Raw genomic sequence first — 26212 nt, 5'->3', positions numbered from 1 at the left:
TCCCTGTGTTTTTCAAGTTATATATTTTGGGGTTTTTAATGCTGAATGAACTAGAGCCAGAACTTAGAGGGATGCTATTCTCTCCAGGTTTAACTGTAACCATAGGTACCTATACATACTACCTCTAGGAGATTTTCATTAGCTTTCTTTCTTGGAAGTCTTGTAACTGGTATCTAGAACAGTCTATATTAGTTTTATTACATGAATAGATTTATAGGTTTTGTGTAATTGTTAATTTTTAATCTTCTTTGCATCGGCAGAGAATAAACTGTCAATACTGGAATATTGGAGGAAAAATTGGAGATTTGGGTGTCTGCTAAGGTCATCTTACTTCTTCTTTGTAGCTTATGTCTTTGAATTTTGGTACAAATTGTCAGCTTTTTCTTGTGTTTTTTAAGAATACACTTGGGGGTCATCTAGTTACATTACTACTCAAAGACAATTTGTTGAAATTATTTAGGAACTGTATGGTGCCAAAAGGACAAATGTGCTTCTACCAATCTTCATGTTATAGTACCATTTGATCCCAGCCTGGTGTTAACAAAATTAGGTTACTTTCAACCTTTATGAGAACATTCTTTACTCTGCTACATGATTAAGAAATTCTAGTGATTGAAATAACTGTAGTTTCCAAGTAGTGAAGGAGCCATAGTTAATAATCATTGATCCATCAGCAGTAAGGGAGGGAGATAATAGTTATCCTGAGTCCTATACCCACAAGAACTCCAGTTATATTTTAAAGCTGCCTTTACAGCTTCACTACAGTTGCTGTGTAACAGCACAAGAGCTACATAACAGAGCTGAGTTCATATGCAGCATACCCCTTGTCATGATTATTGTAACATGGCTGCAATCAATGTTTTTTTTCAGTATTTTATTAGAGATTGTTTGGGGATTGTTTCAGAAATATATAATTCTGACTTAATTCTAACTTAAGGGAGAAACTTGGGCTGTGGGTTGTGAGATTAAACACATTTTCTTAAGTACAAAATTTAACTGCATTTAGCGTGACTGTTTTTAATTTGAAGATGGCCAAAACCATAATAACCTCATGGTTTGATGTCTATGATACAGAGTTTGGACGTTAAAACTTTAAGTCTAAACAATCACGTTTTGCAAGCAGCTAGCTTCCAGTAAGTTAATTGCTCATCATACTTTCCTAAAACATTTTTAAAGCCACCCCAAAATGCATTTGTGAAACAGGTACTTCATTTTTGCACGTTTGGGGGGGGAGGGTTTAATGAAAAAGTTTATTTGCCAATCAGTTTTTAATTCCTTTGTCATTTTTTGCTGCAACATGACTTTGAAAGTAGACCTATTAAATGGACAGGAGTATTATATCTGACGCGCTATTGTGACTTCTGCATTTGCATTATAGCATTGCAGACCTAGATTAAAATGTGGAACCTGTTAGTCACAATGCATTATCTAAAGGGTTTTGAGAGACTACAGCATGTATGTGAATTTACTAAATCAATGTCTAGTATAAAAAAAAAAAACCTCCTTATATTTGCATTTCCATATCTGATTTTTCATTTTTAACCAGTTGCCCTAAAGATCATGACTTTTTTTCATTTGTAGATAGCTCTTTAGCCAGGCAAACAAATACAGGATCTTATATTGGTATTTAAATAATCTTAATAACTTAGGTTTTAGAGTGATTGATGCAATGTTAATGTTTTGCTTATTGGAAATATACTATCAATTACAACATAAAGGTGCTACTAGAAGGTCAACAAAGTTGTGGGTTTTTTTCCCCCCTTTACATTTGACTTCCTATAAGGAATAAGAGGTAGAGGAAAGAACATAACGTATGTCAACATATATTCCTTTTAGTTCCCAAGCATTGTAAAATGAGAAAAGTACTGTGTATGATGTTCTATTCTTTACCTCTCTGCTTGGGAATCTATGCATATATCTTGGCCATTGAAGCATTTGTCATTGAGAACTATTAGCCTAGAAACCTTTTGTTTATTTTGCCAGACAGAAGGTAAGTGATCCTGAGAAGTATGATTGTGGTATTTTTTACTTGTTTCCCTTCTTCTGAATGTGAATGGGGAAATTTTGTGAGTCATGGGCCCAGTTGATACAATAGTCAGGACCCTCTAAGAGTCCATGTCCTGCTCATATGGAAGTAAAGACAAAATGCAAGGGATGTGGTTTAATTAGACCTCAATTTTATTAGTTTAGCCATCTGGGATTTACTGGCATAAATTTGTACAGTGCAGGTCAAGATCCTTTCTTTAATCATTTCCTTCTGGTGTAGGCTGCTATCAGTCCCCCATTCACACACAGCTGGTCCCCAGCCTGTTATTGGGACCCCACTCTATATGCTTTTAATCCAAATGATAAGAGGTCTGGAAAAGAGATTGTCTCTTTGGTGTATTTCAGACGTTAACCCCAAACATAATTCTTAGTTTTTTAAAGAGTCACTTTCTCCTAACTTCCTTTCCAATTTCAGACTTTTTAATCCAGCTTTAAGAAGAGGTTTAGAGTGGAAGGATAGAGTTCCTGTTCCTTATTTCTGCACTTCTGGCAGAAGGTGTGCTAGAGCTAAATCAGTATGCCTGTTAATTCAGGTTACTGCCTCAAAAGGAATATTAGTTCCTTTTCTTTTTCTAACTTCTACTCCAGGTCTACCTCCATGTCCTCAGGTTCTGCGGCAGAATTTTTGGCTTTTTTGGCGATTAAGTATTGAATGAGGTATCTTAGTACAGCTTTATTCTTGCACATTATTTTGCTATTCTTTGAGCAAAATATTACCTATATAAGTGAAAGGTAGCACTGACTTTTATATCAAATGTGTATATAACCTCTATTTTTAAGTTATATCAGAATACTTGGGCAGATGCTATGGGAGCAGAATATGTCAACTACCTGGGAGGGAGAAAGCTGTGTAGATAATGAATTTCCATGTTTTGTGACTTTATTTTATAGAAAAATGAATCGTCCCAACAGAATCTTCCTCAATTAACTTTGCCTTGCCCACAAAATCTGAAATTATTTTGTTCTTCAACAGCAAGCTCCTTGTCGTGTACCCAGATGCATTGGACATTTCTTAGACATATTTTAATTAAATAAATAATTTTATTTAAATAAATAAAATACTGTAGAAGTACTGTAGAGAAATAATTTAGTTGCTCTAGCCTATAATGAAAGCTGAGATTGTGATTGATGTAACACACTAATAAGAAATTAATGGCACATGCTTTCTGTAGCTAGAAACTTCATGAGATACTCTTCAAATTGTAAGAATTGAAATGATCACAATAAAGAGTAATTTTTCACTTCTGAATTTGAATAATTTACTTCATAATATCAGTACTTCAAACCTGTTTAAATCAAATGCTGTTTCATTCACTGTTGAAAAAATAGTTAATGTTGATTGTCAGGAGCCATGGGGTTTACATCTGTACATTTTTTTTCCCCCCCCCCCCCCTTTAAAAAAGAAGGGGGAAAAAAAGAAAAAGAAAAAAGCCTTTGAAGGCATCAGAGCCTTTTGTTTGATGTGTGGAACAAGATTAATAAAAACGTGCCACTACATTAGCTTTTAAATAGCTATCATGTGACAGTGCTGCTGTCTATACTCAGCACAACTTTAATTTATGTAGATAACATATTTTAGACACATAATAGTTAGGGCACATCACGTTAGGGCTGTTTGTTGCAGAAGATCTCAGGTTTGTGAGTGTGTTTATCTTCCGTGTAAGGACAATTAACTGGGCAATGCTAAAACACAATAGGCTTTGATATTTTACAGAATAAAAGGAAAGTATTTCACGTACTCAGCTGGTTTACAGATGTGTAAGCTTTGTAGTCCATTTTCTTGCTCCAGCATGGCATTGTGACAATTCTTCCAATATGTCTAAAATATATAAATATTGGAAGATAAATTACTTTTTCAAATGCTAAAGACTTATTCTGATTTTATCATATTTTATATTAATGCGAATCAGAATTGGTTTATCTTCCCATACTTGAAGAAGCTGTGAAAATAATGGGGTTTAGTTTCAGTGTTTGAAGTAAGGGAAAACATCAGAAATAAGTATTTATTTAAATTTAGAATTATTTTAAACATCCTTTCTATTAAACAGTACGTTCTCAAATTAATCTTAGAACTGTAACAATATAGAACAGCCACATGGAAATGAAGTGATTTTCATGTGGTTAAGGCACACCTGCAGCTTGTTAGAATGCCAGCCTTAGGGTGTTAATAGTATAAATTGCTAAGTGACTCTTCTTAGCAGTATTTGATAGGTTTAAATTCTAAGAGGAAACTCCATAAAATGATAATCTACTGGCACCAAATACTTTGGAGGATGGAAAAGAAGTGAATAGAAAACAAATAATCTCTTTAACTATAGGATGGTTTTCTCTTCCTGTCATGTATAGTTTGATACAATAAACAAAGATGTATATGTATTGATTGAAGCTACTAGGTCATCTTGCAGTGGGATGTTTATTTAGGTAAATTCTGTAATGTGGATTATAGAAGAAGAAATTAATTTGGGCATTACACACTAACATCTTCTCCCAAATGTTTTGTAGAAAGCTGATTTGCAAAGGATCTTTTTTTTTGTATCTTTAAGCTCATGATGCATTTCTTTTTAATACAATTTTGAAGGCTAAACATTCGGGACAATGTGCAAATGATCAAGGTCCATAAACAGCTGGTTGAGAAAAGCAATGCTCTTTCAGCAATGGAAGGAAAATTTCTCCAACTTCAAGAGGTAATTGCAATTTGGTCAGTAAAATTCCTTTACTCTTGTCACATAAGCATGCATAAATGGAAAATAAATATACACAGTTCTTGATTCTGAGTCAATGCTGAGTACATGAAAATGAACCACATAATACAGTACACCCAAGCTACTTCAAATGTGTAGGGTTATTTAATCTTAATTTTTTTTTTTTTTTTTTTTTTTTTTTTTTTTCAGAAGAGTCTAGCAGGTCTTAAAGACTTTATCTGCAAAGCCACCCCAGGCAGATTGTGGAGAATGAACTGAGTTGTCTGGCTATCTAAAGAGAATCCTGATCATTTAAAAAGAGGGTGTTGACTTAAATGTACTGATTTACTAAAGAAGGGGTACCCCCCTCACTTTATCAGCCTTTGATAAAGTTGGGGCGGTTTTGCTGTTTAGAGTTCTGACATTAGGACTTAACTAGCCTTCCTAAGTTCATGGAAATTATTTTAGAGGGCTGCTGTAAGTAAGATAATTTCTTTGTAAAAAAAACAGTTTTATGAAAATATCATCAGAACATGCAACTGCATGGTAGATTCCATATAGGTTTTAGTTACACAGCATTTTTCTGCTTCTTCCCGTATGTATGTGGAGAACTGCATGTGTATACAGACAGAGATAGTATGAGAATAGCTTAGCAACAGCAGAGTTCCTGTAAGTAGGAATCCTACATGCAATAGAGCTTGTGAGGTGGAAACACTAGATATCCTTGTAAACTGTTATTGCTGCCTGCTTCTTTTTATTTTAGCATGCTAAATAACACTTGTGCCATTAGATTTTTGTTCCATTCCTTTTTTCCAGTGTTTCTGCCTCTGTGTTTTGCTTTGCATAGCTTCCTGTCCCCACCTCAGTGTAATACCTATATCTTCTCTGCCAAAGCAGCTCTTCTGTTATTAGCTCAAATCTAATATTTCACAGGGTGAACTATGTAGAATGTAAATTCCAGGGGAGGCAGGTTTCACATGGCTTTTTGTGTTCTTAAATAGAAAGCAGTAAGTAGACTGTTCCATTTTAAATCATATGCGACTTTTTTGGTAATTTACAGCAAACATCAAGTACTTATGCCTCTATCTTGGCAGCAGCTGAATAGAAACACATGCCTAGGATTCAAACTGGTGTTTGAAGACATTGTTTATAATATTCACAGTGAAAGCTGCATTTTTGAAAAGGCTGAGTGTGTTTTCTACCTTTTTTTTTGTTTGTTTTACCAGGTAGTATAATTCCTCCATTTTCATCTTTGAACTTGAGTCAGCCCAAAACGTGAAACCACAGAATGCTAAGAGCCTATAATCCTGCTCCATCTAATGATATTGAAGTTGAGCTTCCTACCAAACACTTACAGGACAGTTTTAATGTAGCCAGCTGAATGAAGGAATTGTGCAATCTGCTTAGTTTCAGGGTCCTTTGTTCTTCTGTTTGGTTTATGTATTCAATTCCATTGGTATACTTATTTGCTTTAATTACAGACTGAACATTCAGGATTTCAGGATTTGTAATATGAAATATGCTAACCTGTGCAACCACAACTTAAAATACTATAGAGGTTTAATTCTTCTCTTGAACAGTTGGTACAACAATTTCACAGCTGAACTTTATGTTCATTTGTGCAGTATTTCTAGGAGGTATATATCCATTTTCTTTAAATGAGCTATTTCTAATTGACAACAATATCAAGACATGTTTCCCAAAGAAAGAAAATTCCAGACTAGAAATGTTAAACTAAAGTAATCATCCCGATTGTTGCCATGACTCAAGTCTTGGGATACTCCAGGGAGAAGAGGATAGAAAAGTTTGGGCATAACAGGAAAAAAGTGCAGACAGAATGCTCAGGTACAGAAGAATATCCAGGTAAAGAATGCATTTTGGAGGGGAAAAAAAAAAAAAAAGGGTGAGGTCACAGTCCCCTTAAAATCAATGAGGAAAGTTAATCCAAAATGGTCAGGAAATTGAAGAAAGATAAGGATGAAATGGTCTTTGAAAGGCAGCTTTGCCAAGGTGTGTGTGGGGGGGTGGGGTTCTTCAAATATAGTGAGTTGGAATGACACAAGCTACTGAAGTGGAAAAGAACTTCAGGAAAAATTGAAGCTGAGAGATGAGGAAGAAAAGATGAGTTCACTTGGACAGTTGGAAGGGTTAGAGACTGTAAGGTTTCTGACGAGGAGAAAGGAAAGAAATTTTGAGAGAAATGAGAAGAGTGTAAAAGAATGATTTTTAATGTGCCAGGTTTTTGAAGTTACTGAAATACACTTTACAGATATAGGACAGAGCAACAGCAGCACTGAAAGACTGTTAAAAATTGATGACTAATATACTTGATTATCTCTCTGAAATAAGACTGCTGATATTATTTATTCTGCATGATATTTTTCTTAAGGAGAAATGAGATATGAGAGGCTGAAGATCAGGTTGGTGATTGGATTTTCTGTGGGTTTTTTGTTTGTTTCTAGTATATTCAGACTGCATGTGAACCTAAACAATTTGTACAGGATTCCCATTCAGCTTCTCCATTTAACTACTTTGTTGGAATATTATATGGAAAACATGAAGATAACTTTTTTCCTGTCTACAATCATTAAACATTCTCTGTACTCATACATGCATTTGACATAAATTTTCATATAGTTATTTTAATAAACAGGAGATTGGCTTTTGGGGTCTTTTGTTTCAAGTCATAGTTTGAATGTGATTTACATTGAAATTCTTAATGAATGAGGCTTTATAAAAGCATTGTGAAATGTAGGGCATATCATAGTAACTAATATTCTGTAAATAGACACTCTATCAGCATCCTCCATGTAATATTAAAACTGGTTAAATGTGCCTTAATATAATCCATTGAAGTAAATTAAAATGTAAAAGAAATCATAAGCCCCTCGTTAAATCGCTGCGAGCAGGGAAATAGAACTGAGTACATTAGGATTATGAAACAATTATATGTCTACAATTAAGGGTTAACAGAGCTGTGCAAGTTCTGTGATTAACGTAACTGTGGTCAACATTCATTTTTGCTTGCTACTGCAGTGTTTTTGGTCAGCATGTCTAACCACTGTAACCACAGCAAAATCTTTTAATTGCTTAACAGATGTATTTCTTGGTCGTTTTCATCATGACTGAACTGAGGGTTTAGTGTTCATGAGAGCAACAAGAATGCCACCTTCTCCTGGCCATGCGTAATGAAAGTTGCTTTCAGTTACTTAGTTCAAGAGTGCCTCCTGTTGACCACATTGAGAATATATATTAAGCACTGCCATGAGAGGCCACTGGTTGGATATGCAGAGTGCTGTAACAATCTAAGTGTGATTATTATTTTTTCCCCCCCCCTGGATTTTCCTTCTTTCCTTTTCATAGAATCAAAGGAACTTGAAGACGAGCCATGATGCTTTAATAGCAAAAGGTGATGAACTGAATCTACAGCTTAAAGAGGAGCGGTTAAAGTGCCTCCAGCTTGAAAAGGAATTGAAATCAGTGACTATTTCGAACCTAAGGACAGAGGAGGTGAGATTGTGTTCAAAAGAGCTAGAATCTGCTTTAGGTAGTACACATAGATATGGGAAAAGTTAATGATCAGATACCTTTTAAATGCAGAGGTGTGAATAGACCTTTCAAACACATTTAGAAGACTGACCTGGTTATATATTATATACTTTTATCCCATTAAAAAGAAAATCTGTGGCTGCTGCTTGTACTTCATAGAATCATGAACCATAGCTGGTCCCCATGCCATATAGTCACTGCACCAGCCTTTGGACAGTATTTGAGGTTAAAGCATAGGATCTCATGTCAATTCTGATACTAAACAAGTGGTTTGTTAACCAGAAAAAAATTATAATACTTATTGATCACATGTTGCTAGTTTTTGAGTAGTATTTCAACATGATTTAATTACATTACAGTGTAGTATTACATCTTACTCAGTAGTTCAAATTAGTCACTTCTGTTTCTTTGTCTAGTGGCTCTCAGGGACAAGTATCATCAGTAGCAGTCACCCAAATACAGGGCTAAAAATAAACTCTTTTGTTCCTCATTCTCTTCAAAGTGTGAGAAGTAAAAGTCTACAAACTTATTTTTCTTTCATTTTGTAGCAACTTGTTTAGTTTTACGACCTGGTTTACCTGTTTTGATTTCATTTAACATGAATCAGGCTTACCAAGATTACCTCATAGATATGTCCTCCAAACCTTTAAACTACTGTAATGTGTGCAGGGTATATCTTCTGGCTTAAAACATCTTGTATCTTTAAAACCATATCCTGCTTTAGTGAGTATTTTGAAAGCAAGGACTTATGGTTTCTATAAGATCAAGAAAAAAAATACTTACAGGAGCCATTAGCTAGTTAATACTAATATTCACTGACCAAAACAGAAATAAAAATTTTTAATGCTCTAGATTATTTTTTTTATAAGACAGAATCTGGTTGGATACTGTTGTTCAACTGTGATGTGTTAGTCTCAGATTCATATAAACAACATGAAAAACACTGTCTGGGCCAAATGTAAATCCATGTGGTGAAAAAAAAGTATTAGTTTGAAGCTTTTAAGAGACTGGTATAAAAAGAACAAATAAAACCCTGACTACCTACAAATTATTAACTAATTGTCTTTACACGTTCATGGTAATTTCCTTTTGTGCTGTGCATTGCTTGAAACTTCCTTCTTCATTTTAGTTACAGGAAAGAATAAATGATCTAGAAAAAGAGAAGGAACTCTTGAGGGAAAACTATGATAAGCTGTATAACAGGTAAGTTATTGTTTCTGTATACAAAAAAAAGCTTGATTCCTGTCCTGTTTAATAGGTCTTCATATACTGTGTGCTTGAATATGCAGATGCATATTGTGTGTTTGTGCACACATGTAAATATATTTATGCTACAGCTCATCATATCAGTAAGTGTATATGGAAACTTTTATGGTGTTCTGTTGAAACAGAGCAGCTTCCATGCTTGTTCTAGTGTTCTTGAAATAGTAGATTACTCCTTTTAATGGTCTACTTAAAAAATAAGTAGGGCACTTTATTTTGAACATCAACACAAAAAGTTGTTATTTTAATTTCTAATGATTTTTTTTTTAGGGTTATTGTAGAAAGAAGAATACATCTGGTTAGACATGTATTCCTTTGGGTTTATTTTATTTTATTTGTGGAAAAGTGGTATTTGAACTTTTTGTACAAGTTCTTCCAGCTCTTCTCAGTAGACCTATATAACATCTGATATTTGACAGCTGCTCCAGTGTTTATTTTTGTGGGGTGGTTTGTTTGTTTTGGTAATAGCTACTGTTTCACTTGCACTGGTTCTGCTTGAAGTTTTTATATAGGCTCATGTAAGTTTTTTAAATGGTTCCTATACATAGTAAGTTGTATAAATTGTTTCAGCAGTGCTTACAATGAAAATGAAAATACCTTGCCAGATATAATTCAGAAATTCTCAGGGACAGAAAGAAATAATTATGGTCAATTGACGCAAGCTTATTAAAGGAAAAAATGACCTTCAAATGAACTTTTCCTTTATTGTGAAACCATGTGATCTTTAACACCAAAGAGGGTTAGAAAACAAGAGAAATTTCATAAATTAATAACCTCAGAAAGTTCGTAAAATGCTTGAGGTCTTTCTTCATATCAAAATTATTTATCCTCTTAAAGATTGGTTTTTCAGTGCAATGTCTGTCAAAAAAAAGAGTAAACACGATGTGAGTGATATCAAATGTTGTTTATAGTATTCATACAATATTTATTATACTTTTTGTACTTACTATGGTGAAATTAAAAATTATAGTAGTAAAAAAACTGTGAGTACAAGTAGCTTAAACCATTTTTTTTTTACATATGAGATGTAACAGTTGTATAATCACAATAGTTAGAGTTTTGTGTAGGGGCAGTTGGTCAGTTGTCTCTTGCTTAAATTCATTGTAGATTCCTCCAAAGTCTGATCCTGTTATAAATATATCTGATCATGTATTTTTTCCTACTCTATCATTATGCAGAGAAATAACACTTATTAACACATCAACTTAGAATCTTGGCTTGAAATTGTATATTCTATTTAAATCATAGTGGGATAACTTAAAAAGATCTTTCACTGGATAAATTTAAATATGGTTCTCTCATAAACCAGTAACCTACAATATGGCTTTTCTTTTCCCTGAAAGGAACTGTCTTTTTATATACTTTGATTCATGTTTCGTCATTCCATGTTACTATGTACCTAACAAGAAATTAGAAATATAAATGGATCATTTCATTATAACTACTGTTTAATGGCCAACTTCTTGTGTTGCCCATTTGAACGATGCAACTTTACTACAGCTTACCTGTTGCTAGCAGTGGATAGGCCAGTGTCCACAAGTGCTAGATAATTAATAAATATGGGATTCTTTTTTTTTTTAATGGAGGAAAAGAGGTGTAAACCCATTCTTTGCTAATGTTATTTTTTTGGAAATTCATTTGAAGTTGATGGGAATTTTGCCAAAGCCAGGACTGCAGAACTGGGTCTGAAAATTTTGCAAAGAACAAGTATGAATTTGTCAGTTGACTCTTATTTAGTCAGTATCCAAGAAAAGAATTCGTTTGGAAGAATTGTTTTCATATGACCTTGTAATGCAAATCTAGCAATGCTTAAACTCCCTCCAAAGGAAACGGTGCCAGATGTGGCTGACCATTTATAGTTACCCAGATGGCTCCGACTCCAGCGAAATACAGTAAATGTGAAAGAAATTCCACATGAATTCAAGTAAAAGTAATCTTAAAATTCAAGGGAAGAAAGCAACAGAAGTGGACTCAATTCAAACTGACATAAACATTAGCATTATATAGGCTTAGATAAAACCTGTCTTCTAAATTGTTCTTTGTTTAAGCATCTAAATTCTGAGTTACTATAATAGTAATTGTTAACGATTTTTCTGCTAGCGTAGCCTTTTGAAAATCTGAAATAAAGTGCAGCTATATCTTTATGTGAAGTAATTGTACCTAAGGATAATGAATGCACATATAACTAGATATCATGGTCATTAAAACTTGAAAACATTTTCAGAAGTGTGAAAACTAAGGGGGTTTGATATCTTTTCTTGCTAAGATTTATTCTTTCCTTACGGGAGCCAAACAAACTTTGAAATGGTAAATGTAAGCAATTATAGAACGCACTGTGTTTCTTCTGTACCTATGCAGTATTACGGAAATGATTGTGGATGTATTATATTCATTGCATATTATCTTCAAAAACTATAGCAGAGTGAAGTATATATTACTGTAGGACTTGGAAGTATTGCCTGAGTTCATGCATGCTATAAAAGACACTGTATCACCCTGTAAGATGGTATATGCCTAGAGAACTCTATAAGTAGGTGAGATACAGTATGAGAGAAAGACAAAACACAGATAGAACTGATTTTATGAAGATGACAAATCAAGAATATAACTCTTGCTGTATATTTTAGAGTCTACAATTCATGCTATATTTTTTTTTCTTTAATCTTAAGGTCATTCTTCAACTATATTAGATATAAATGCACTTATATGTACTCATAACCACTTTATGTAGTCATAGCCCTCAAAACAGGCAGTTCTCTTTCAGTCAGCATGTATGGTCTTTGAAGCTATGTGAGCAGTCCCTTCTGTGATATTTCTTTCTTCTCCTCTGTTTTTTTGGTTGAGGCTTTAGTTATGTAGATCTCTGGGAGAGATAGACTGATAAATAGACAGATATCAGAAGATGTTTTTATACATTTACATATGTAAAAAACTTCTTTTAACTGGCGAGCTTCACCAAAGTGAAGAGTTGAGAAATGGACTCTTGTTTAAAAAAAAAACCCTACAATTTCTGATTTTGTCATAGAATAAACTGATGTATGATTGGTTAAGATGAAGGACATTTTTCTAGTCAATAAGAATGCAAATATTGAATAATAATAATATGAAGACCGTAGTACTCACTGTCTAAGTTATATGAAAGCACATTGCATTGCTTTGTCTTTTTGCCTACTGGGAATTATACTGTAAATTATATAATGTACTTGATTTTGTTTCAGTCTGAGTTACACATTTTGTTGTGGTTTCAGCAGTTCTGATTCTGTGTCTCTGCAATCCTTATTGCACATAGATTGGTAGTTTACAAGTAAATAATGTGTTGCAGGCAAAATAGTTATTCTAATTTCTTCGTCCACGTCTGTTTTTTATTTCTTAAAGTAGGAGAAAGATTACATTATATGTGCTTCTTAATCAGCATCAGAATTGTTGTTTTACAGTATGAGAAAACTGTTGTCACTTTGTGGTCAACATTTCTTTGAATGGGCATCTGACTTTAGGCTCTGCATGTTTCGCAGATTTAAAAGAAATCAGGTGGGTGATCCCAGTTCTCTACATTAAGAGGTTTTGTATGCGGAAAGAATGGTTTTGTCAGTTGTCAGTTGCTGAGGTTTGGAGTTGTGGATTACTCTGGGATATGCATCTGAATTCCTTTTCTAGTCCCACAAATGTTTCATGCTGCCAACTTTTCTGACTTTGGAGCTCTAAATTAAGGCCAGTTCCTTTGCTCATCCCACAAACTCTTTCATGTTTTTTAACCGCAGCCTGAGAAAGGCGCCTTGGTTTCAACAGCAGCAGACCAGCATATGTTTACTTAATTCCTAAGACATGATGACAGTGGTCTCTGTGCCACTAAAAGCTTTTTTCTTTATTATTTTCTGTTGAAGCTGATTTCTAAAAGTTTTTCACATGCCACATGTTTTATTGCAGTGTCTTCAGTATGACCCATGAACAGCAATGGATATTAAAGGAACAGCAACTGAAACTGCAAATTGCTAAACTAGAGACTGCTATCAAATCTGATTTAGCAGACAAAAATGAAATCCTTGACAAGATCAAAGCAGAAAGAGGTATATTTCTGAAATAACTACCATTTTGTCATGCTGTGAGATTCTCTTCTATTGGAGTTCAAGCCTATTGCCGAGAAAAGTCTAGTTTTTGGTGGTGGTGATTTCAGAGCTGCCTTTTAAGTGTACATTTGTACAATATGCTTAAGTTATGACTAGCTATTAAGTTCAAAAATTGACCCAATACAGGTTATGTGCTGAATGAGGATCATAAAACTCCAGCTGCCTTCATTCTTCATCTGTTGGGTTCATATATAGTCTTTATTCTGTATTTCTCCTCTCCTCTACATTAAAAATTCCTATGGAAAAAAGGACCATCTGACAGTCCCTCTCAAATAATAAATCACTATTCAAATTTTATTTACTGTACAAAGTTACTTGAATCCTGTATAGGCCCTTGAAGTTGGTTAATTGCCTTTCAACTTTGTGAGTTAAGAAATTTTTATTATTTTCAGTATATACTAATTCTTCTTTACAGCTATGTACATTTACAGTTTTGTTCTCCTCTACTGAATGGGTTATTTCATATTTGTTTTTCCCATGCTGTAGGACAATTCAGTGAATCTTTAAGACCTTGCAATCTTTACTTTTTTTATCTCAGTACTGTGGTATGCTGTGGCAACATAAAGTTTACAGAACAAGAGCACAGGCAGGAAGTAAACTAAGTATTTTTAGAGTTGATTCTTCAAATGTGTATTTTTTAAAGGTGTATATCTGTGAACAATCTCATGGAATGAAGTGGGCCAACTTGTCGTGAATAATTCTTATGATTATGGCTCAAGTTCAGCACGTGCTTACCATTAAGATTTTGAGTAGCTGACTTCAAATACCAGATTAAATATTTAAACATTTTATTTAACCACAGAAAGTGTTTGCAAAATTAGTGATACTAAAATAAATAAGATGTCTTAACCTACAATAATATGAAGTTATGACATACTGACAGTTACAGGTGTTAATGACAGTCTGATTATGCAATGCAAAATTTAAAGTGGTATTAAGAGCATGATAATGTTAAAGGCCATAAGGAAAATCAGGCAATACCTTTCATCTTCTATCCTTCCTATGGGCATTACGTTTAAGTGGCAAGCCTTTACCACCCCTTCCCCAGATCGGCACCTGATAGCTTGTTGTACTCTTAAACTGGATCACTGGGTTACTACACTTTCAATTTCTATTGAATTGAACTTGCTGCAGCTTGAGTAGTTACTGTAATACGCTTCAAGGCCTGTGTATCTAAGATTTGATCACAAATCTTAGGCAGTATAAGTTTCTTTAATCACATGCTTCAGAGTATCTGCCTTGGCTGCACATCCCTTTAAGTTCAGCTGGAAGTACTTCAACTGAAGTACTGCTTGTCTTAACCTACTGCCTGAAACTAGTGTAGAAATAGTGTTTTGTCTACTCTTTGTAGTTTGGCATATGTAACTGTTTTCAAAACTTCTCTTCCAGGACTAAGAATGATGTTAAAATAAATGAAATCTTGAAAATTCTTAATGCTACAGGAGACTAACATCATCTTGCCTTTTTCCATGGCCTCCTTCAGTATTTCTCTTTTAGAGTGATCATGTAATTTGGATCTGAATTTTTTAGTAGTATTTTTCTGTCCATAACTTCATAATGTAATGTGTTTTGTAATACTTAAAAGAAATACATATAGACAGAAAAAAGAATAACTTACTTCACACTGTGACTATGTTTGCCTCCTATGTTTTTTTAGAATATGGTATTTGCAGATGCTTTATCACTCTTCCCCCTGCCCCATTTCCTGTAGTCACTTACTCTTGGTTTTCTTGTCTTTTTTGTGGCTGAGAATCTGGGAAATACCAATTACAATAACTCTTTGCTTCACGTTCGTTGTATCTTCCTGACAGTGTTGTTTCATTCAAGTCTCAAAAGGCTAAGATAAGCTAATACAAAATCTAAGTTGAAACAATTACTATAGCAAGGATTGGTGTCACTTATATCATAAAGTCATACAATCTGTGTCTTTACTTGGTAATATTTGTGTCTAAATAATTTTTATTTTTCATGAGCATAATCTCATGTCTTGCTGCATTTGTTGTTCATAGTTATAGTACAGGTTTACACAGAGCACACTGTTTACTAACTGAAGTTTTTTTACAGTTGTCTTAATGGACAAATATTTATTCTGTGTCAGTAAAAGCTGACATGTGAAATATACAAGTAAAAATTATATATCACTCCCTAAATATTGTTCTTCCATCCATAAAACAACCAAAAAAATTCAGCATAAATACAGTTCCAGTTTTATTCCACGGGCTAACAAAGAAGGCATTGCCCTAAATTGAATGTAGACAAAGAGAGGGTTTGGCAAGGAAGAGGGGGAGGATAGATGCTCTTGTACATGACAGTAGGTAGATTATGGGACAGTAAGCAAAATAGGTCTCAGTTGTCTTGGAAGCGTTTACTTTTTATTTATGGGGAAAGACAGTGATGGTTTTCTTTCCTTCTCCCCTGCTACCTGATTGGTAGTGGTTGGTCTATGAGAACTCTTTCTGTGCAGTTATGTAGGAGGTGAATAAATGTGGAGGCTTTTGCTGATTAAGATTCTAATTATTTTCATGTTTGCCAAATATGTACAAATATTTAATGTGGAAAACACCCATGCAAGTTTATTCAAATTCTGATTTTGAATGGGATTGCCTATATTGGTACAACATGTACTTTATTACAGCTGAGGAGGGTATTATTGCATGGTCCCCTAAGTGCCTTATAAGGCCCTTACAACACAGAGGGCTATCTGCAACTTTGTACTCTGCTTCTGCTCATGGCTGTCACCTTTCACACAAGCTGCTGTGGCAGTGTTTTCCAAAGCCTCTGGGGCAGTGTTTTTCCCTCTTTCTAGTGCCTTACTACTGTCTTGTGCTGCCTTACTGTCACAGCCTTACTACTGAAAACACTTATGTTGTTGTGATGATGTGTTCTTGTGGGGTGTGGTCACCCATGGGGTGAGAATTGCCTCTTCTCCCCCCTTTTTCTTCCCCTTCAGTTGCAGCTTTTGGGTTAAATTAGGGGAAGCCAGCTGAGCAGCAGCCAGCACACAGCACCAACCCTGATCCAAGTGTGCTCTCATTAGTGCTGACAGTGGAAACAACCGATACAGAGTTTGAGTGGCTCCTGATGAAAAACAGCATAGTTATATGGGAAAACTGAATGGCAGGACCCTCTTGTCACTTCTGTTCCCCAAAGGCTATTGCAGAAGTATTCCCTTTCCTCCTGCCTCTTTCTCTGTGTGTCTTGCATTTTTATCTTTGGTTGGGATTGTAGAAACACAGCCTGTTGAGAATCTGAAGAGGCTACATGGACAGTGCTAAGGTTGACTGAGCTGTGCTATTGACAGATTGGCCCATTTTGGTTCAACAAGCTGTCGAAATTGCCTCAATTTGAACAAAAGCTAGTTTCCTTTCTATATACCATTTACAATTTCAAAGTTAACTTTTTAAGCAGCAAGTGTCAATGAATGTTAAAAACGTGCACAAAAACTTCACTGGGGATCACATTAGAAAAAGAGCAGGCTAAGCTTGCTGTTCTTGTAAGAAAATTCATAAAAATGAGATAGATGTACTTGAGGAGGGATATCTTGTCTCCTTATCCCTGGAAAAAATGCCAGTATGAGGGGCTTTTTTTCTCTGTGGGAGACCTCCCAGCAGATATAGGTCTTTTGGATATATTATTTGGGAGAGTCCAGAAGACTCAATTGCTGGTGAGTGTTTCACCGTCTTTTATGAAGGCCTGCCTTCTCTGCCCATGCACAAGGCTTATTTTAATTGTTTTCTTACTTGCTTTCTGATTTTTAGCCCTTAGTGTTTCTAATTATATTTTCTTCTTAATTGCACAAACGCATTACATTTTCATCATAACTGCAGAGAATTAAAAGCTTACTGCTGATTATGTGTTTGAATTGAAAGTGACTCTTGTGGAGTCCCAACACACGCATGAGTCAGGCTACTGTGTATAGGAGCAATGGCATTACAGATGATTCATTTTTAGTGAAGATGTCATTTGATATATAAACTCTGCAAAATTAAAACTAACCTGATGTCAATTTCTGAAACATTGCAAAACCCTTGAGATGAGCATCTCAGCCACCTGTTTCCTGCCGAGTTAAAGCCTCTAAACTGAAAAGCTGTTCAGTAAAAATAGCTAACTTGTGCATCATGCCCTGAGGGTCAACAGACAAGATTCCAGCATTAAAAAGATATTGTGGACTATTTTGTTGAAAGCAATAAAATATTTTCTCAACTAAATGTGTAATGTTTCACAAATCAGCTCCCACGAGTGCAGATGGGAATTACAAAGGCATTACATGTGCATTACATGCACATCAGGTTGACAGTTAAGAGTTATATCATTCTGACCTAAAATACGAATTCATAGTATTTAAGTACATGGTATGAGAATATAGCTTTGAGACTTCAAAAAAACACAGGAAAAAATGGAAGGAGAAAAAACATTGTTATCAAGAGAATAAGGAGTTTGGCCAGGGGAGGAGAATGAGAGAATACTTTTGTTCCTTAGATACCTCTATGATTTTGAGCAAAGCTTGCTTTTAAAACTCTTCTATGTTGAAAGAAGGTATGTTGTTATAACTAAATTATTTTGCCTAATCCTTAATTTTTTTTCTTACGTCTTACTGAGAAATCATTGTGGATGTAGCTATGCATTAGTGGAAATTTGCGTAAAATCTGTGTAACCTTCTACTGATAAGTTTAATGGTGTTCAGTCATTCAGCCTGACAGAGTTTTATATCCTTTGTATTCCTGTCTTCCCTCCTTCCCCCTCAAAACAGAAAGCTGTACATAGGTGCACATATCTTTCTGTTTAGAAATATACAAAGTGTAGATTTTTTACACTGTAGGCTCCCTTTTAATGAAAGTATGTATGTTTTGCTTTTTTAATCCATAATACCTATACCAGATCAAAAAGGAGTAGTTTCCTCTCTCTGTTAATATCAAATATTTCCCTGTACAAAATAAATCAGTTTCTACATTTTAAAACAAATTTTTCTTGCATAAATTAATATGAAAAAGCAAGTTTTTAATTTTTATAATTACATTGAATTAAGTACAATATTTCGTTCTTTTTCTATGTTAAGACCAAAAGGAAAAGCTGATGCAAGAGAACAAAGACCTGCAGTTATGCTACCTGGAACATAAGCAACAACTAGATGAACTGAAAAATCACATGAAGTTTTTGACAAAGGTGAACTCTACTTCTGTTTAGAATATGAGCAAAACCCCCATTCTATGTTTTATGGATAGTACATATACTTCTTGAAAGTAAAAGAATCCAGAAATATAACAGTCTTTGTTTATTCGTGATATCAGGCAAAACATCATGTCTAATGAGAATGCATCTTGTTATTCCATTTTATTTCTTTGATATTCATTCACATCTCATAACACCTTTTCATTAAGTATTTCTGTTTCAGGAAAATGATATTGATGCAGCAGAACTCAGTGAAGCCCTCTTACTTATAAAGGTAACTGCCAACAAATAAGCCTGTGGGGGGTTGGGACTAGATGATCTTTAAGGTCCCTTCCAACCCAAAACTGTTCTATGATCCTGAATTTTTTTAAAACTTTTTTTTTTTTTTTTTTAAAACCTTGGTCAACCATTACATGTTTTCTACACAGTGCCTGTGATTTTCAGGGGCTGAATTATTTGGGCATCTTTTAGTAGTTAATGCTTCAAGCTCGTATATGTGCTTTTGTCATTTTTCGGTTACAGTGAAGCAGAAAGGAAGATGAAAAAATTGTCAGGAAGGAATCTAGAGTTATGTAGATAAATCATCATAACATCAAAAGTGAATTAAAACAGATTGACAAGCATTGTTTAAAAAACCTTACTTTTTCTCAGTTAAATGAATTATCACACTATCTTGTTCTTCCTATAATGTTTATTGAAAAAAATTTGTTTATTCTGTAATTTATGGAAGCATACTGTAAGCATGGAAGTTCTAAAATGCTAAGCAATGCTTAGCAACTTGGTTTTGTTTATTAAAACAGAAACCCAAAAATACCTAGAAAATGTTTTTCTCTATTTTCTGTACTTTTTTCTCTTGCATGTAAGTTGTAATTTAATTGTTTACAGTGAAATTGAAGATGAAGTGGGGCTGGGGGGAAGAAATCAATGAAAAAATAAGTTTGCATTAAGTTTCCACTGTTCCAGTGACTTATGTTTTATTTTCTTGAGGAATTGTTTACTGTAAATAATAGTCTTTTTCTGCTAGTGAAATGCAAATGATAATTCTATAATGATAATTTAAAAAAAAAAAAGAAAGAAAAGGAAAAAAAACCAAAAACCTAGATGAAAATTAAAACCACAGTATTAATAGCAGAAGCAATGTAGACTTGAGAGTAATAATTCAGGTTTTGTACGTTCACTGAAGCAGCATTATTAATTATATAACAGGCAAATATATTAAGGGATTGTATTTTCATTGGATAGACAGGAGTGATTGCTTCTGAATATCTCATACATTTTAATTGGTTCCTGATAATCACAAGATTACGTTACTGAACACAATCCTGACACTGGTCTACCTTATTCCTATTTTTTGTGTTACCACATGCTCAAAATTTACAAAGTTATGCTTACTGTCTTATTGTTGTTCCAAAATTATATCCCAGTGTTACATTTAACCAGGCACAAATACATCCAAATATTTTGCAAAAATTTGTTCTAATGATTTTTCAAACTCTTTCCAGGTTCGAAAGCAGCAGAAGAATGGGGACCTTATGTTTTTGGAAAAAGTAGATGATGATATCAATAAGGATTTAGAACGCTCCATGCGGGAGCTGCAGTTAACACATGCGGAAACAGTGCAAGAACTTGAAAAGACAAGGAATATGTTAATTGTGCAGCACAAAATTAACAAAGATTACCAGGTACCAAACTATTCACAGTGGAAAATAACCTGAGAATAAGATTTTAACATTTGTAGCACTGGAATTTGTCATAATTAAGACTTCCAAATTCAGCAACAAAGCCAGTCTGTTTATAGGTAACCCAACATAAGATTTGCTGTTGTTGAAAGTATTGTTTAAAAAGAGTGAGATCCAAATGACTACAACTTCAGTCTTTTAACTCACCCTGATCAGAGCCTTCAAACCATGCTTTCCTGGGATTATCTCTGAGCTCTTATCAGGTCCTCACAGGAAAAATAGTAAGTGTACTTATCAAATAAGCTTCCTTTTCCACAACACTCTGCTTTTACTCTCTTGTGCTGGATTATTGCAGATCATGTTTTGACTTTTCATTCAATTAATCTAAGTTTAAACTAACAAAATCATTAAAAAAAACTATTAGGAATATTGTTTTTCTTAATGGTTTTAGTTTTTGCTGAAATTCAAACATTGCTGTATTGCTGAATTAAAAATTGCTGCTATTTTTGTGTACTCTAAATGTTCTTTCCTCAAATCTAACTGTATTTTAATTTGTAGCAAAAAGCATGTGCAGCATCAGTGCAGACAAGCCTCAAAAGTCCTTTTTACATGCAAATTTTTTTCAGACTGAAGTAGAAGCAGTGACACAAAAGATGGAAAGTCTACAGAAAGACTATGAGTTAAAACTGGAACAATATGTCCATCTTCTTGATATTAGAGCTGCACGCATCAGAAAACTAGAAGGTATCTTTAAAGTATAATTTTTTTATCTCTAATTTTTTTATATTTTATCTCTTGTAAATTGTTGTTGTAAATTTGAAACCCTTTTCCATTCCTAAAACTAGTAGAAAGATCAGTTCTTTCATGGAAAATTATCTGTGTGCTGTTTCATTGACTTAAATGGTGAAGTTATTAATCAAACAAAATTCAACAAAGCAGTTTATGCTACAGCTATTGCTGTATAAGTTGTAGACGCTTTTTTTTTTTTTTTTTAAACTAAATCATACATTTATGGTCAACCTTTTATTTTGCTGTCCTATCATTATATCACCTTTTTATGTGTTGCTAAAAATCCCAAAGACATGGTATAATATACCTGTTGAATGTTTCAATATGATGAATTTAAATTGCTATTTTAAGGGCTTCAGTGTGTAAAAGGTGTGTAGGAAGCCTGAAATAAGATACCTTACCAACCCCAATGTCGTAACAATTTTCATGTTTTGTCTCCAAGTTGTGCTGCCTGTACTAAAGGACTGTATGATGAATCATGTCCTAATTTTGTAAGCATTTGTTCACCATTTACCATCTGTGAGGCTGGGCAACATGTAAAGGTCTTTGCTGACAGTTCTGTCCACTCAAGATATTACAGAGGTTAAAAGGCAGATGTATTCTTTTCAACCCTACACAAATATGTATCTTAAGTCTCTGCTACATTTGCATAGTGATACTTATTTTGATCATTGCATAAGGATTCTGAATTTTTGCTTAAGTCCCTTGTAATCTGTTCTTAATTGTTAGGGGCCTGTGTCTATTTTTATGAATATTGAAGCAGCTCCATTGTGGAGGTATTCTTGATTGTTGTCTGTGTGCTAAGAGAGCAGTAGATCTGTGATTTTGAATGTGTGATTTCTTTTTTGGTAACACCTTTAAGAAAGTAACATTGTTAATATAATTGAGTTATGCTTTTTTCCTTTCTACTCAGTCATTAATTATATTTGATTTTTAAACAAGATGGTCATATTGTAGCTTTATTTTATTTTATTTGTTGCAGCCCAACTAAAAGATATTGTCTATGGTACAAAACCACGTAAACCCAGACCAGAAATACTGCCAGGTGATCAAATGGATGAATTTGATGAAACTTTACACTTAGAAAGAGGAGAGAACCTTTTTGAAATTCATATCAGCAAAGTGATCTTCTCTTCTGGAGCTATGCACGCTTTTGGTGACCATGAACCTGCAACTTTTTGTACTTACGCATTCTATGACTTCGAACTTCAGACAACCCCAGTAGTTTATGGGCATACCCCATCATATGACTTCACTTCTCAGTATCTTGTGCAGGCTGATGACTGCTTCTTGGACTATATACAGCAAAACAGTATCACACTTGAGGTTCATCATGCATATGGCACAGATTATGAAACAGTTGCTGCATGTCAGCTGAAGTTCCATCAAATCTTGGAAAACAATGGGAAGATCTACAGCACAGCAAATTTAGTCGGTAATTAACATATCAAAAAGTATTTTGTTTGATGCAGTATCGTAAGTGACGATTAAGCAATGTGTATTTGGCCAACAGTGAATTCACATAAAAGGTTTATACAACATCATATTCGCTGTTGGATGTGCAGCGTGCTCTGGTGATTCTACCGGCAGTTGTAAGAAAGCTCTGACAGGTGCAATTTTGCCCGTAATGGCTGAGGACAAAGTTGGTGTTAACAGAGTGATCCTGAAGTACGTGACATTAGAAGTGTGTGACATGCTGGAAATGGCATTAGAGAATCTTATCTGAAAAAAACAAGTGATTCTTTGTCTACTATAAAGGTTACTTGCAAAGTGCATACAACTTTATGGGGTATTTCCAACTGTTGACATACAAAACTGTCCTAAGCTTTATTTGCCTTAAAGAGATTAAAATAATGAGCTTGACTCTATAGCTTGGACTGTAAATATTACGGATTACAACATGAAAAAATGGTCATGTTTTGATTTTGGATGTTATATGTAGAGCCAGAGTTGTTGTTCCTGTTTCTAACATAAACCGCACATCTCGTGTCACAAACACTGTCATAATGCATAGTCACAAGATAAATAATCTTCAGTCTGTGGCATCTCCTAGCTTTTGACTTAAGTGCTTTAATGTTGAAAAGAAAATTAATGCAAACCCATATGTATTTATTCCTTAGGAATCAAAGGAAACATTCAAAATTATGGTACTGTAGAATACTGGATCAGGTTACGAGTTCCTATGGATCAAGCTATTAATCTCTACAAAGAGAGGTCAAAAGCTTTGGGGTATATAACATCCAATTTTAGGGAACATGAACAACCATCCCAGGTATGTTTGGGCTTGTATTCAGTTTTGATAGAATAAACTGTTCAAAATTACTTTTTCAGTTCAAATAGTTTACTTCAAGTCTTGATATGTTCAAGGTTAACAAAGTTGAAGGTTCTTGAACTAGAAAATATCTTTAGCAGTTGAATGACATGTTTTTCATATAAAGAGATAAAGAACCAGTTGAATTATAGCTTTCCTGAAGAAACAAAGTCTTAAAATTGAATAATTTATTTTTATTAAAATTGTCTCTAGAATATTTTAAATTATTATAGTTAATTTTCTTAACCTGCAAGCGCCAGATTTTGTTAACATTTTGTTCTAGTACAACATTCAGGAATGTTAAACCAGGTAGGTGTCAGATCAGTGTAACAGGTGAAACGATTGTTCAGAAAGGTCTCAACGTTCTTAATGTTTGAGTATTGTAAGATTATTATTTCACGGGGCTTTTTTGGTGTTGTTTTGGGTTTTTTGTTTTTGAGCTGGATGATGAAGAGAATTTTGATAATATAATGCTCTGTATAATCACGTTTAAATAACAGTCACAGAAAAAGAAGGGACTTTCAGACATCTTTAACAATTGTTTAAGACATAAAAACAATCAGGTTGAAATGTATAAATTAAAACAGTGTAGAGTTTTTAACAGTCAGAGTTTTGTACCTATAGCTGTTTAAATGACCAAGTCTGGAGGAACTTTAATGTTTTATATTATGCCATAATATAAATGTATATTATACTAGAATCTCAGTGGATTCCATGATGTAATCTGAGAAGTATGTTTAGTGTATGAATTCTATTAAAGGTCAGTGTAGGCGTTTTCAGAATAATTTCATATTTGATAACATTGTAACATTTGCTTTAAATCTGATTTTTTAAAAGAATCAAAGTTATTTTTTACTAACTCACAAAATCTGGCCATTGTTAAATCCCAAAATCTGTTATTTAGTTTCCTCTATTTTTGATTATGTTATTTCTAGCTGTGTTACCAATCCAAACAGTTGAAAGATAAGGCATGTGAAACAGAGCGTTTTGTTGTAATTATTGTAAAATTGCAAAGTCAAACATGGCAACTGAAATATATTGATTATATGGGAGAAAATAAAATAGGAAAAATGGTAGAAATGAAGAACAGCTTCTACAGAGCTGTTTGAAACACCGCAGTTTTCAGATATGTTTCATGGCAGAAACTAGAAGTCGTATAGCTATAGCAGATGGTTACATTATGTTAAGAGTTCTGTCAATCTGCAGCTGCAAAAGTACCTTCAGTTCTGCATTCCAAATTTTAAGCTTTCACTAGTTAAATATACATATAAAATTTTCTGTCCTGTATAGCAGCAGAAATCCTGGAAAGAAGAACTGTACATAAACACCTATAATATTTTTTTTTCCAGTTCTGTATGTAGCCAGAAATAGTAGTCTTAAGGTTGCATATTAAGGACTTAGACTGTCATGTTTGGTTTTCTCATTAACTATTTCAGTCTGGATTATTTAATCAAAATATGTAACATTTTATCACACAAAATCAAATTGATACATGTTTCCCCATGTATCAGAAGACAGACCTCTGGCTTTCACAAGCAAGATAATTATGTACAACTAATGAAAATAGCTGTGACATATTACAGTAAAAAAGGAGAGCCTTTTGAGATCAATATAGATGGGGAATACTCATTTAAGATAGTCATGTTTTTTGTTCTCTTCTTATTCTTTAATTTTTATTAAAATGAATTTCCAAGTTTGCCAACTTAGGGGCACCAGAGTATGTACAAGCCAGGCTGATAGGTAATTCAAAAAATCTGTGATACCATTGAATTTTTTAATTTATTTCAAACATTTATTATTATTCTTCATGTGGTGATTTCTAATTTTTAAAAATTGTTTATGTAGGTATATGGAAGAAAAAAACAGAGGAATCTGCAGTGCAATTTTAATTATTGAAAAGTACATGTATAAAAGGGACTTCAGTTATAAAAATTTCTTGACACAGAATAGCTGTCAAGATCAGAATCCTCAAGTTTAAAGTGGCACTAGATATGAATCACTCTTAAAACGATGATCATCACTGCTTTGTAGGTAATCAAATGACAAGTAGATCATAAAACTTTAGAAGAATAAAGTAAACAATCACAGACCTGAAAGGATTAACCTCTTATTTCCTTATACCAACAACCCAAGAGAGATGTCCTATTTATAGAACAAGTAATATTTTGACATATTAAATTAAACAGTAGTTGGAGTATCATTGAAATAATCAGTTATTTGTTCTATTTATATAGTTCTTAGAGTTTGCCAACATAAGAATTCTAATGTTTTTAATTTAACTTCTTTTTTATTTAAAGCAGCAGATACTCAGAACTCCCCAAGTCAGCACTTCAACAGATGGCAATTTAAATGAACTCCACATTACAATAAAATGTTGTAACAATCTACAATCCCGAAAAAAACGTCTTCAGCCAAATCCTTATGTTGTCTACAAGTTCTTTGATTTTGCAGACCATGATACTCCCATCATTCCTAGCAGCAGCAACCCACAAATAGATGACTATATGTGTTTCCAAGTGCCAATGAATGCAGATTTAGACCGATACCTAAAATCAGAATCCTTAACCTTTTATGTATTTGATGATGGTGAAACGGAAGAAG

General features: G+C 33.9%; 1 protein-coding gene across 1 annotated transcript in view; it reads left to right on the top strand.

Annotated features, from left to right (window-relative positions):
- The window catches only part of RPGRIP1L (RPGRIP1 like), a 76401-nt gene that overhangs the window by 13430 nt on the left and 36759 nt on the right, over positions 1 to 26212 (top strand). Inside the window, 12 exon segments of the mRNA XM_035893131.1 lie at positions 4625 to 4730; positions 8091 to 8237; positions 9406 to 9479; positions 13464 to 13603; positions 18720 to 18826; positions 19056 to 19106; positions 20335 to 20514; positions 21138 to 21255; positions 22283 to 22735; positions 23421 to 23572; positions 25909 to 26210; position 26212. The exon segment at position 26212 is cut by the window's right edge and continues 55 nt beyond it. Coding sequence (XP_035749024.1) covers positions 4625 to 4730; positions 8091 to 8237; positions 9406 to 9479; positions 13464 to 13603; positions 18720 to 18826; positions 19056 to 19106; positions 20335 to 20514; positions 21138 to 21255; positions 22283 to 22735; positions 23421 to 23572; positions 25909 to 26210; position 26212 — 1831 coding nt within the window.

The sequence above is a fragment of the Egretta garzetta genome, unplaced genomic scaffold (genome assembly GCF_000687185.1).
Source record: "Egretta garzetta isolate BGI_Z169 unplaced genomic scaffold, ASM68718v1 scaffold314, whole genome shotgun sequence".
In the NCBI taxonomy this organism is placed as follows: domain Eukaryota; kingdom Metazoa; phylum Chordata; class Aves; order Pelecaniformes; family Ardeidae; genus Egretta; species Egretta garzetta.
Note: the sequence above shows the minus strand (reverse complement) of the source record. Positions and strands in the feature narration are given on the sequence as shown.